The 13,989-nt window shown below is 45.2% G+C and overlaps 1 protein-coding gene across 2 annotated transcripts in view; it reads right to left on the bottom strand.

Moving 5' to 3' along the window:
- The window catches only part of LOC106608991 (calpain-1 catalytic subunit), a 32,681-nt gene that overhangs the window by 7,221 nt on the left and 11,471 nt on the right, over positions 1–13,989 (bottom strand). For both annotated transcript variants that reach the window (XM_014207306.2, XM_014207307.2), the window contains exons 5-16: positions 6,228–6,361; positions 5,772–5,940; positions 5,398–5,481; positions 5,105–5,190; positions 4,851–4,925; positions 4,523–4,683; positions 4,276–4,436; positions 1,938–1,949; positions 1,087–1,298; positions 941–980; positions 652–717; positions 499–556 (exon numbers count right to left, since the gene is read on the bottom strand). In XM_014207306.2, coding sequence (XP_014062781.1) covers positions 499–556; positions 652–717; positions 941–980; positions 1,087–1,298; positions 1,938–1,949; positions 4,276–4,436; positions 4,523–4,683; positions 4,851–4,925; positions 5,105–5,190; positions 5,398–5,481; positions 5,772–5,940; positions 6,228–6,361 — 1,258 coding nt within the window. The remainder of the gene's footprint in view (positions 1–498; positions 557–651; positions 718–940; positions 981–1,086; positions 1,299–1,937; positions 1,950–4,275; positions 4,437–4,522; positions 4,684–4,850; positions 4,926–5,104; positions 5,191–5,397; positions 5,482–5,771; positions 5,941–6,227; positions 6,362–13,989) is intronic.

Genomic DNA, 13,989 nt, shown 5'->3' with positions numbered 1-13,989 from the left:
CAAGTCTCTGAATGTCCTTGAGTGGCCCAGCCAGAGCCCGGAATTGAACCCGATCAAACATCTCTGGAGGAACCTGAAAATAGCTGTGCAGCAACAATACCCCATCCAACCTGACAGAGCTTGAGAGGATCTACAGAGAAGAATGGGCGAAACTCCCCAAATACTGGTGTGCCAAGCTTGTAGCATCATACCCAAGAAGACTCAAGGCTGTAATCGCTGCCAAAGGTGCTTCAACAAAGTACTGAGTAAAGGGTCTGTAAATGTGATATTTCTGTTTTTTATTAATAATAAATGTGCAAAAATAAAAAATTAACTGTTTTTGCTTTGTCATTATGGGGTATTTTGTGTAAATTCATGAGGAGAAAAAAATGATTTAATACATTTTAGAATACGCCTGTAACGTAACAAAATGTGGAAAAAGTCAAGAGGTCTGAAAACTTTCCGAATGCACTGTATAAAGCACAATACTATGTTTTAATTCTATTCCCAGGGACTCACGCTTGCTTATGATCCTGTTGAGTATGGTCTGCAGCTCTGTGGCACTGATCTCCATGTCCTGTAGGCACAGAAACAGAACATGAGGATATACTACATTTCCCATCAGCCCATTCGCCCTGCTGTCCCCTCACTTCCCCTCCCTAGTCTCCTCACCTCTCCAGCCAGCTGTCTGAACAGACTCTTGAAGCCAGCATCAATCTGGCTCTCCTCCAGCTGAGACTGAAACAGAGATACAGAGGAACGTCAACTCTTCTTGTTGGCAGTACTGGTGTTGGCATGTTACAGTATGGGCTTGTTTATCAAACAGGATTCTCCATGGTCTGCATCTGAAATGGAACCCTATTCCCCACATAGAGCACTACTTTTGACCAGAGCCCTAGTCAAACGTAACACACTATATAGGGAATAGGGTGCCATTTCAGCCCTTGTCTCTTCCCCTCACCTCTGCAGGAAGTTCAGCTGTGACGTCATCATCCAGCTCCCTAACACAGACAGAAAAGAACACTAGTATCAATGTCCTTACATTAAATTAATTGCCTTTCTACTGTCCATAATCTCTATTCCCTTATATGTTTCCCTACTACTCACTCCGAGTTAGCTGGTTTCTCAGAGAAGACTCTGAGGACAAAGTCTCCCTCCTTCTGGGGTTCGAAGGTGGAAGGGACGATGATGTACTCCCCGGCGGGCAGCTGGAAGCGAGAGCTCACCTCTCTCAGGTTGATGAAGAGCTCAGAGCGGGCACTGGAACCGTGCGTCAGGAAGAAATCTCTCTTCAGGTGGATGCCTGATCTACCCACATACTGAGAGGACAGAGAGAGCAGGGGGAAAATCCTGTGAGGTGAACTCACTAACCCCTGATCTACCCACATACTAAGGACAGAGGGCAGGGGAAAGCAGTATGAGTGAGTTAGTTAAACTATGTGAACCTAACCCATGTACTGATAGGATGGCGAGAAGGGAAAGCTCTGTGTGACCTCTTACCCTTAACCTCTAACCCCTGTCCCACCCACATACTGAGAGGACAGAGACAAACGTAAAGAACCCTTGACCTCTAATCCCTGACCTTATGTCTATGCTACCATAGAAATTAGGAGAATGCTACCATGCATCTCCATATGAGACAATTGGCTGTGAGCCTAAGCACAAGCTACATTGGCCTTTGAGACATGCAGGTCAATATAGGCCTATTGGCTACATTCCACTTCAGCTATGACACACTGTCCAACAGGTTTTTAATGCACTGTCCAACAGGTTTTTAATGCACTGTCCAACAGGTTTTTAATGCACTGCCCAACAGGTTTTTAATGCACTGTCCAATAGGTTTTTAATGCACTAAATATCTCTCAAATACAGTTATGCTGTCCAACAAGTGTTTTAATTATTACACAGTTACCTCACAACCCAATGTAAGATAAAACTGGCCAGCAGAAAATACATACCTCATTAGGAACCTGTAGAAAGACACAGAAAGACAAGTGTTAGATAGAAACATACAGTCAATTACTAGTTACTCAAAACACTGTCTTTGATGAACAATCCTACCGCCTTGCTAAATATGTAAAAAGAAGAAAACGTCTCTTGCCTCTGTTGGGGTCAAATTGGGGTCATAATAGGGGCTGCACCAAATGTTTGATGTATTATAATAACTGATTATGCTTATGTTGTATTAATAGAAGGGGAAGGGTTATAAGACCCCTCCACATTTATAGGGTCCTAGACTACAGATTAACTATATATATATATATATATATATATATATATATTAAGGTTTTATATATATTAATTGTAAGGTTTTAATATTGTTCCACAGTCTTTTCTAGTCTCTGCCTCTTATAAAGAAACGGTCTGAGAGATGTGTGAATTATTGAAGTCAAAACAGGGGGTCTGTGAGAAAAGCGCCTGAAAGATAAACACAGAACCCTGCAGGGGATTGAAAGAGATAAGAGACTAGTCAGACACACCACTATAAATCAACTTGGGGAGTGGACATTTACTGCTGGGCCTTTAGATAACACTGAAACTATGTTTGTATAGCTGTGGATGCATGTGCTTGGTCTCATGAGTAGAAAGTAATGACAAAGGCAGTTCCATCACAGGGTGTTGACTACAAGCATGATAAAAGCAACTTGGACTTTTCCTATTTTGCAGAACTCAGGAGAGACATCAGTTGTATGTGTGATGTTTGATCTTTGACTTCTGTCTACAGCTGTATTTTGATAAAAATTGTTATGATTTATAAGTGCACATTTTGAGTGTTCCTTATTTGTTAAGTAAAAAACGGAGCACGGAAAAACGGAACCAACATTTGGCGAGCTTGCCAGGAGGGAGTGAGTGCAACGCTACTGGACGGAACCTGAACCCCCTTCTCTGATCACCAAATTGTAAGGTAAGCAGACACCTGTTATATCAAAGTCTGTAATTTAAAAGAAGTGGGTGTTCAGTGTTTCGCTGGTATGTAAAACCACCGCCTCCCTCTTGTAATTATAAAAACAAAGGAACCTAAAATGTGCATGTATAAGTCAATGAATGTGTGGTAACTGTTGTATGTCAATGTGTGTTATATGTTATATGTATTAAGAACAGTAGCTCGCCTTCTTGCGTGTTGGGGGTGCTGGGGTAACTTCCGGAAGGGTACTCAAGAGTAGTTAGGGAGCAGAAGCTGTATCTAGCGTGAGAGTTCTGAAACAGGCGATAACCTATGGGGCACCTGGAAGATAGAAATAATATGTTGTCTGTCCTTATATGTTTGTTTGGTGTGAGTGAAATGCGCAGTGGGTGGGGAGATAAACAAATCGAGAATTGGTTATTTGGTCTGAGGACTGAGAGCCGTTATAAGTGGATTTTTGATAAAGAGGAGGATGAGGAACAATATATAGATAAAGGCATTACATGTAAATAATATAAGAAAGAGATTTTTGGAAGTGAGGACGGCAGGAAGGAGTTCTGTCATTGTATAAGAAAAGGCGGGTATGATAAAGATAATACCTTTAAGACGTATATTACCCTACACCATGAGGAACTAGTAATACCCTCAACATATTTTGTATTAGTTGAAATACGACCTATAATTACTTGTAGAAGGATAGTTAAGGAGCCTTTTAAGTGGAATTGGTGGAGATGAGGTTTTGTTTTATGGGCATATGACAAGACAGTGGAGGAAATAGAGTTCAAACTGATACAACACCCACTGACATTATTGCAAGTTAGATAATAGGTAGGAAAGGCTAACATAGGGCACCTACACCATTATCATTACACGGCTGACTGTCAAATAAAACCAAACTGACGCTCACCATGTCTGCAAAGGCCTGTAAAGGGGGTTTTATTAGGTAATGGCCCAATGGTGGAATAAAAAGTTAGGAGTAGGACAGAAGTTATTTGAATTAAAGGTTGAACATATTTGTTAGTGACACTTTCCTACCATAGGATAGTAAAGGAAATGTACAACCCTTAGTATACCAATACAATTATTACAAGGAAGTTGAGTTCTGTAGGGATTTCCATAGAAAATTACTTTGTGACGCTATCGTCCAATAATATATCACCGTTACTCTACACCCTTAAGATATAATATTAGGACTTGAAGTCGAGCATGCGGTTGTCTATGTGAGGCCCATGTGTGAAATATATTTGAGTTTAGTAGAACCATTTACTATAGCCTGGATTAAGTGAGAGTAGAATTAGGATTTCAGTATCACCCACTGTTGTTTAACACACACTGAAAGGAGATAGAGAAGAATTTATATAGGCATATTCATACATATTACACCCCAACACCTCGTAAATGGCGAATCCGATGGTCTCCATGTCCTTGCCCTCCTTGCGTTTCTTTCTCCGGTCCTTCTGCATCAGCGCCACCAGGAAGCTGCAATCTGATTGGCCGGCTGTGTCGGGGTGCTGCAAGCCGATCTTGAATTGTGGGTTGATCCAGAATGTGGCTAAGCATTGTGGGGGGGGGAAGTTATCAGAAGACATTTTCTAATCAACTGTGTACCACTTCTTTATAGCCTCCCTCTCTCCTTACCAGGGAAGTTCCTGCAGCCCCCGGCCGTGCTGCCCCTCCTCCACTCCCCCTGGTAGACGGCTGAGCTCCACTTCTTCTGCTGGTTGGCCTCCAGGGCGTCTGCTGTGAGGTTACAGATCTCCAGACGCGTAAACTCACGCAGGAAGTCGCTGAATGACATCCTGAGAGGAGGGATGGAGAGAGCGAGAGGTGGAAGGCAGGGAGGGAGAAGGGGAGAGGAAGGGACAGTCTGTAATGTGTATGATGCAATAACTCACACATTCTCTCAAGTATCATACCCAGAGGCCATCAGACTCGGTGACACAAATACACACTCCCGCACACTCACCAGAACTCTCCATCCTCACTGCGGTTCTGGAGTCGCCCTCTGACTGACCGGTCCACGCTCTCCCACTCTCTGGAGCTAAAATAATCGCAAATGAAAATACATTAACGACTGTATTCCATATCAACTGGGATAGAAAACCACTCTCACTAGTTACACAGTGTGATATGTAATATGACACCTGCAGTATAAAATCACTCTCACTAGTTATATGATAGGTAATATGAGAGGTGTATAACAGTGTTTCCTTCTCTTACTTGTCACTCCAGGCACCAGTCCACTCTATCTCTCCCCAGGGGTTGCGGATGCGGACCAGTTTGGTCATATTCCCCCTGTACACCACCTGAGGTTGAGGGATACTGCATTACACAGATGTATAGTAGATGGGAAAATGGCCACCAAATCCAAATTTGATTCATGTACAGGTTAAGGTAGACACATTTGTATTCGTTTTAATGCTGTCTTTTGCGTCCGACTGTTCAGAACACATGATGCAATTGGGGGAATTGACCCCTTAGTGCCACTCAAACCAGAGCAGTCATTGGCTCACCTCGTCAACCCCGGTCACTGAGTAGGCGTGACCTTTCACCAGCTTCTTAAAGGTCACAGCCTCCATGTCCTGACTACCGGTGATCTGGGGACAGAAGACAACGTCAGAGTAAGTGTTTCACTGTACTGTTTACACCTGTTGTATCATGGTGCACATGACAACATTTGACTTGATTCGATTTGAGAGGATACACACACAGGGACTCTTGACACACTGTTACATGTTCCAGGCAGGGACATGATATGACAAAGTCTGTGAAAATGATGACGTCTGTGAAACATCCTGGTTCTTAGCGCCGCGTCAAGCTTATTAAAATAGGCAGTGTTTTCTATGACATAATCGAACAAATGAACGTAACAAATCTGAGTACTGACGTCTATGGAGCAGCCCAGCAGCGATCCTCTCTCCACAGCCCGACTGATGATACTGTAGAGGTCAGAGGGCGCTTTCCTCAGCTCATACATCTCTGTTACCCCTCCTGTGAAGTCCTCAAAACCCTCTGACGTGCTGCCTCCCGACAGGGCCTCGTAACAGCCATGTAGCCTGCAACGAAGGTGGACAATTCTGTTTCAAAAGACTATTTAAAAACAGACATTTCTGTACAATATACAGACACGACACATGCATATAGACATATCATTTTACATAATTTGTATTTACATTTTGGTCATTTAGCAGACGCTCTTATTCAGATCGACTTACAGATATCATAACCCATACCAACATATACAGAGTGAAATAAATGCAAAGCCCATGTATACACTTGAATCCTTCTAACCACCCTCTTCTCTCCTTTTTCTCCTCTCCTCCCATCCCTCATCCCTCCTTACTTGGCGTAGGCTTTCTCCAGCAGGGCGCTCCAGAATTCTCCTCCCTCGGCAGAGTGGACGAAGAGTAGCTTCCCATCCTTCACCGGCAGCCTGTCATCGATCACCACCTCCACCCACTCCCCATACTGCCAGAACTACAAAACACAGACAGTAGGGAGACTATCAGAACTACAAGACGCAGACAGTTGAACTACAAAACAGACAGTAGACCTATAACACACACATATTAGGGAGACTACCAGAACTACAACACACAGACAGTAGAACTACAAAACAGACAGTAGAACTACAACACACAGACAGTAGAAATACAACACACAGACAGTAGAAATATAACACACAGACAGTAGGGAGACTACCAGAACTACAACACACAGACAGTAGAACTACAAAACAGACAGTAGAACTACAACACACAGACAGTAGAAATACAACACACAGATAGTAGGGAGCTCAATATCACTACCTTTACCCACTCTCCAACCTGCCACTGAAATTTGGATAGGGATAGGATGAAGTGAGATGCAGCTAAGCACTGATTTAAGGTCAGTTTTACACGCGGTGCCTTACTTTGCACAAGCACCAAGAACGAATACATTGAACATTGAAGACAAGCTCTGACGTCCCCTCTAGTGGTGAGGGTGAGCTGATCGCAGAACTGTGCCCGGGGGTAACTTCTAACCAGAGCGGAGCGTTTAGTCACTTACATCCAATGACCACCAGGGGGCAGAAGTGGCATTAGAACAATATCACCATAGGGCTCAACAGGGAAGGGGGAGGAACTAAGATTGAGGCAACAACCACAGGAATTTATGGCAAGATCACGCTATCTTCCTTCCAATACACATGGGTTCCATGTAGCCTGCCTACACCACTGTGATGTTAGTATGCTTTTAGAGGGAGAAATACAGGCTGTCCAATAATGTATGTACCATTCTCCTCAGCTGCACGTAGTTGACTGATGCAGACCTACGGCAAGGCAATATAGCTCCACCACCACAAAATAACATCAGGGACACCAGAACATTATATAGAGTTTGAGGTATGTGGCTCTGGGATACATGAATGTAACAATACTGAAGTGTCAAAACCAGTAGTTACAATGACACCTAATTAGATTCAAACTGTTCTGACTCGTGACTTCCAAACAGTGGCAGGGGGAGGGGATGTAGAGCAGAGAGCCACAGCTGAGTTGTTATTGTGTGTGTGTGTGTGTGTGTGTGTGTGTGTGTGTGTGTGTGTGTGTGTGTGTGTGTGTGTGTGTGTGTGTAGTGTGAGTGTGAGAGTGAGAGAGACAGAGACAGATAAATGGATAATTTTGCATGCTCTGCAGGGCTAAAGAGACTGCTGGGACTGTACGGTCGACTGCAGAACAGGACAGAACAGGGTTGACACAGAAGTATCACAACACCCCCTGCCCCACCAACACACACAGAGGGGGAACCAAACTATGAGCCACTGTCTACCCTGTTAGCCTTTATGGGGCAAATCCTAACTTCCACGTTAAGTAGAATTTTCCCCTAGACATGCATTGATGTCAAATGGGAGAAAATGTAACGTAGGTGGAAGTTAGTTATGATAGGGTTGAATCCTATCTCTTACAGTATCTATTTAGCAGAGTTGGTGTCTGTTCCATATAAACACCAATCAATTTGAGAACTGAATTGCATACTAGTTCAACGGATAGGAGAATTGAACTAAAATTGACCCCAACGCTATCACAACGATCTCTGATATAAACACACCAGTGCTGGCCACAAGGAAAGTAAACCAAATATCCACATCTGTGTAGCAAGCTCGAGGGAGTGTAGTCTGTCCTAGAGCTGCAGCACTTCAACCGTGCAGTTCCTTTCACCTTCTGATAAGAATATCCCATCAGCAACCTAGATATTTCCAAACCGAAAATTACAGGCATACTGTAGTCTGTTTTACAATACAGGATTTGTTGAGTCTCACAGCTCATCTCTGCGCCTAGCTAAGCTACATACCGCATTCCCAGAATCTGCAGCACAGCTCCCCCTTTGTCTGGCTAAACCAATTAGAACATCCAATTACATTTGGGAGGATGAGTCACCCAGGCATACGAGATCTGGCACAGGATCAGGAGATCTCAACAAAACACTGTATTATTGGGTTTAGACGGTGTGTGTGTGTGTGTGTGTGTGTGTGTGTGTGTGTGTGTGTGTGTGTGTGTGTGTGTGTGTGTGTGTGTGTGTGTGTGTGTGTGTTCTTAGTATCTTTGTGGGGACCAGAATTCCTCACAAGGATAGTGAAACAAGGAAAATTCGGACAAGTGAGGACATTTTGCCGGGTCCCCACAGAGTAAACAGCTATTTTAGGCTAAGAGGTTAGGTTTATGGTTAAGGTTACTATCAGGGTTAGAATTAGTGTCAGGGGTTTGGTTTAGGAGGTGGTGTTAGGTTTAGGGTGGTTAGGGTTAAGGTTAGGTTAAGGGAAAATAGGATTTTGAATGGGAATACATTTTTTGGTCCCCACAAGGATAGTAAAACAAAGTGTGTGTGTGTGTGTGTGGGTGTAGAGGGAGATCTCAACAGAACAATGTATTATTGGGTTTAGACCTTCAACTGTAAACTAACACACAGGCCACACAATGGAGGAAGGGATACATGGTGAATTAGATCACATGCACATACAGTTGAAGTAGGAAGTTTACATACACCTTAGCCAAATACATTTAAACTCAGTTTTTCACAATTCCTGAAATTTAATCCAAGTAAAAATGTCCCGTCTTAGGTCAGTTAGGATCACCACTTTATTTTAAGAATGTGACACGTCAGAAAAATAGTAGAGAGAATGATTTATTTCAGCTTTTCTTTCTTTCATCACATTCCTAGTGGGTCAGAAGTTTACATACACTCAATTAGTATTTGGTTGCATTGCCTTTAAATTGTTTAACTTGGGTCAAACATTTCGGGTAGCCTTCCACAAGCTTCCCACAATGAGTTGGGTGAATTTTGGCACATTCCTCCTGATAGAGCTGGTGTAACTGAGTCAGATTTGTAGGCCTCCTTGCTCACACACACTTTTTCAGTTCTGCAATTTTCTATAGGATTGAAGTCAGGGCTATGTGATGGCCACTCCAATACCTTGACTTTGTTGTCCTTAATCCATTTTGCCACAACTTTGGGAGTATGCTTGGGGTCATTGTCCATTTGGTAGACCCATTTGTGACCAAGCTTAACTTCCTGACTGATGTCTTGAGATGTTGCTTCAATATATCCACATCATTTTCCATCTTCATGATGCCAACATAATGCTGCCACCCCCGTGCTTCACGGTTGGGATGGTGTTCTTCAGCTTGCAAGCCTCCCCTTTCTCCTCCAAAAATAATGATGGTCATTATGACCAAACAGTTCTATTTTTGTTTCATCAGACCGGAGGACATTTCTCGAAAAAGTACAAACATTGTCCCCATGTGCAGTTGCAAACCATAGTCTGGCTTTTTTATGGCGGTTTTGGAGCAGTGGCTTCTTCCTTGCTGAGTGGCCTTTCAGGTTAAGTCGATATAGGACTCGTTTTACTGTGGATATAGATACTTTTGTACCCGTTTCCTCCAGCATCTTCACAAGGTCCTTTGCAGTTGTTCTGGGATTGATTTGAACTTTTCGCACCAAAGTATGTTCATCTCTAGGAGAGAGAATGCGTCTCCTTCCTGAGCGCTATGACGGCTGCGTGGTCCTATGGTGTTTATACTTGCGTACTATTGTTTGTACAGATGAACGTGGTACCTTCAGGCATTTGGAAATTTCTCCCAAGGATGAACCAGACTTGTGGAGGTCTACAATTTATTTTCTGAGGTCTTGGCTGATTTCTTTTGATTTTCCCATGATGTCAAGCAAAGAGGCACTGAGTTTGAAGGTAGGTCTTGAAATTCATTCACAGGTACACCTCTAATTGACTCAAATGATGTCAATTAGCCTATCAGAAGCTTCTAAAGCCATGACATCATTTTCTGGAATTTTCCAAGCTGTTTAAAGGCACAGTCAACTTAGTGTCTGTAAACTTCTGACCCACTGGAATTGTGATACAGTGAATTATAAGTGAAATAATCTGTCTGTAAACAACTGTTGGAAAAATGACTTGTGTCATGCACAAAGTAGATGTCCTAACCGACTTGCCAAAACTAGTTTGTTAACAAGACATTTGTGGAGTGGTTGAAAAACGAGTTTTAATGACTCCAACCTGAGTGTATGTAAACTTCCAACTTCAACTGTATTTAATGCATGAATGAGTTTATATGCCAGTAGGTTCATAGACACACAGCCATGTTATTTCCTCTCATGCCAGCAGGGAAACTGTTTAGGACATAAATAAGTAGGCTATGACTGTAGAAATAAATGTGACTGTAACGTGTGACTGTAACGGTCGTCGTGGTGGATGGACCAAGGCGCAGCAGGTTGAGTGCTCATACTCACTTTATTAGAACAACACAAGAAAAACAAAACGAACGACAAACAGTCGTGCAGGCAACACACAGCTATGCAACGAACAACCTCCCACAAAACCCCATGAAAACAAACTCCTAATTATAGGACCTTCAATCAGAAGCAACGATAACCAGCTGCTTCCAATTGAAGGTCCAACCCCAATGAACTAAACATAGAAATAGACTAGACAGAACATAGAAATATACTAACATAGAACAGTGCCCAAAAAACCCCGGAATACATAAATCAAACACCCCTCCACATACACAACCCGAACCATATAAAACAAATACCCCCTGCCACGTCCTGACCAAACTACAATAACACATAACCCCTATACTGGTCAGGACGTGACAGTACCCCCCCCCCCCCCCAAAGGTGCAGACCCCAGATGCACCTCACAAAAACTCAAAATAACCCCCCCCCCCAAAACAAAAATAAATCCCAAAATTACATGGGAGGGAAGGGAGGGTGGCCACCGTCACCGACGGTCCTACAACACCCCCCCTTTCCCCAATACTCCCCCCTCAGGAGGTGGCTCAGGAGCTGGACGCAGACCCCGCTCCACCCCTGGCTCACTCCACTCACACAATGTCTCTACAGCGATGTCCCTCTCTGTCGACCCCGGACTGTAGAGCGACTCTAGGAGCTCTGGACTGTAGGCAGACTCACTCGGTTCCGGACAGTGGGCTGTCGTCGGACACTCTGGACGGCGGGCTGTCGCCGGACACTCTGGACGGGGCACTGTCGCCGGAAGTTCTGGACGGGGCACTGTCGCCGGAAGTTCTGGACGGGGCACTGTCGCCGGAAGTTCTGGACGGGGCACTGTCGCCGGAAGTTCTGGACGGGGCACTGTCGCCGGAAGTTCTGGTGCGTGGGGCTGGCTTAGGACACACCAGACTAATGACACGCACCACAGGGCTAGTACGAGGAGTAGGGACATGACAAGCTGGACTGGGCTGACGCACTGGAGCCTGGTGCGTGGTGCTGGTACTGGAGGTATCAGACTGGAGACACGCACCCCAAGGCTAGTGCGAGGAGCAGGAACAGGACGAGTTGGACTGGGCTGACGCACTGGAAGCCTGGTGCGTGGTGCTGGTAGTGGAGGTACCAGACTGGAGACACGCACCTCAGGGCTAGTGCGGGGAGCAGGAACAGGACGAGTTGGACTGGGATGATGCACTGGAAGCCTAGTGCGTGGTGCTAGTACTGGAGGTATTCAGACTGGAGACACGTACTTCAAGGCTAGTGCGAGGAGCGGGAACTGGACATACTGGACTGGGCTGATGCACTGGAAGCCTAGTGCGTGGTGCTGGTACTGGAGGTATCAGACTGGAGACACGCACTTCACGGCTAGTGCGTGGAGCGGGAACAGGATAAACTGGACCGTGAAGGCGCACTGGCGGTCTCGAGCGCGGTACTGGCAAATACGGGGCGCTGGTACCGCGCACACCGGCCTATAAATGCTTGGCCTCGACGCCGTGCGCATTACTCCAACGCACGGGACCTGTCCAGTCATGGGTTGCTTGACAAAAACACGGGGATTTGGCTTGGGGCTTAATCCTCGCCCAGCCAAACTACCCGTGTGCCCCCCCAAAAAAAATTATTGGGGCTGCCTCTCCACCTTTACCTGCTTCCCAGGCAGGTTGTCACAATAGTCCAGTAGTTGTTCACACGTCCAGTCTATCCTTGCCTCTAATACCTCCAGCGACCAGGATGCCATCACCTCCCGAGCGCGCTGCTTTCTCCGCTCCAGGTGCTGCTCCCTTCTTTCCCTGGCCCAGGATCCTTCCTCCTCCTGGGCATGCTGCTTGGTCCGGGTTTGGTGGGAGGTTCTGTAACGGTCGTCGTGGTGGATGGACCAAGGCGCAGCGGGTTGACTGCTCATATTCACTTTATTAGAACAACACAAGAAAAAAACGACCGACCGACCGACCGACCGACCGACCGACCGACCGACCGACCGACCGACCGACCGACCGACCGACCGACCGACAACCAGTCGTGCAGGCAACACACAGCTATGCAACGAACAACCTCCCACAACACCCCATGAAAACAAACTCCTAATTATAGGACCTTCAATCAGAAGCAACGATAACCAGCTGCTTCCAATTGAAGGTCCAACCCCAATAAACTAAACATAGAAATAGACTAGACTAGACAGAACATAGAAATACACTAACATAGAACAGTGGCCAAAAAATCCCGGAATACATAAATCAAACACCCCTCTACATACACACACAACCCGAACCATATAAAACAAATACCCCCTGCCACGTCCTGACCAAACTACAATAACACATAACCCCTATACTGGTCAGGACGTGACAGTGACAATGAAAACATGTTGCAATACTTCTGCAATCAGTCAATCATCTTTTTAAATAGGGGTTTCCTATAGTCACTTCCTTTTGGCAGAGGGCTGGGGTGTAAATTCCAGTTAGTGTGTTAGTAGTGTTACTTTTGTGTGGTATGCAAATGTAATAGCACTGTTTGCATTAATGAATGTGTTCATGATGGATGTGCTGTATTTAGCTTGGCTGCCTGCTGCTCAGTGTAGCAGCAATAATGGTTACTCTGAATGACTGGGCAGTGGTCAGCACTAGGCTAGCAGGCTCCGTATTGGCTCCTGTCTCTGTGTGTGTCTCTCCGTCTCTGTCCTGGCACCCTGGCCCCCAGCTGAGTCGGACTCTATTAATGTGGGCAGCTGGCTGCCATCAAAGGGTTCAGTGAGAGGAAAGCTGAGTGAAAGTGAGGGCTGCTACAGTGGGCATTGGACACGGACACGCAAGCACCACCTGGTCGCCCATGCATGGAGACGTCCATTTGGAGGGCAACTGTGGTGTCGCTTTAAGGTCCTATACAGAGAATGATAGGTGTGTCTGTGTGTCAGAGGATTGGTTTTGTGTACAAAGCAAAGGTCATCGTGATAAGGCCTGGCAAGAAGCAGGAAGCGTGCCTTGGAGTGAATTAAGATACATTTCTTGTTTTTATTAGCCCACATGAGATGGAAATTTGTCTTCTACTTTCATCCACCACCCCATCCATCCGCCCCTCCCTCCCGATATACATACACACGAACACATATTAGGTTGGAGATGCTGGAGCAGAGGGCAGCCGCATGTGCTGCACCCAATGAGCAGTTTAGGGGGTGAAGTTCCTTGCTCGAGGGAACATCAGCGGTAGGTGGCACCTGAGATTGCCTCCGGTTGCCAGCTCACTCCTCGCCACAACTTCGAGTTCACTTCAAGAGTAGCTGAATATCTGTATTACTGTATATTAGTATATATTATCGTATAGATGGATAT

This window comes from Salmo salar, chromosome ssa07 (genome assembly GCF_905237065.1).
Source record: "Salmo salar chromosome ssa07, Ssal_v3.1, whole genome shotgun sequence".
Classification (NCBI taxonomy): domain Eukaryota; kingdom Metazoa; phylum Chordata; class Actinopteri; order Salmoniformes; family Salmonidae; genus Salmo; species Salmo salar.
This window is presented reverse-complemented; position numbering and strand designations above follow the sequence as displayed.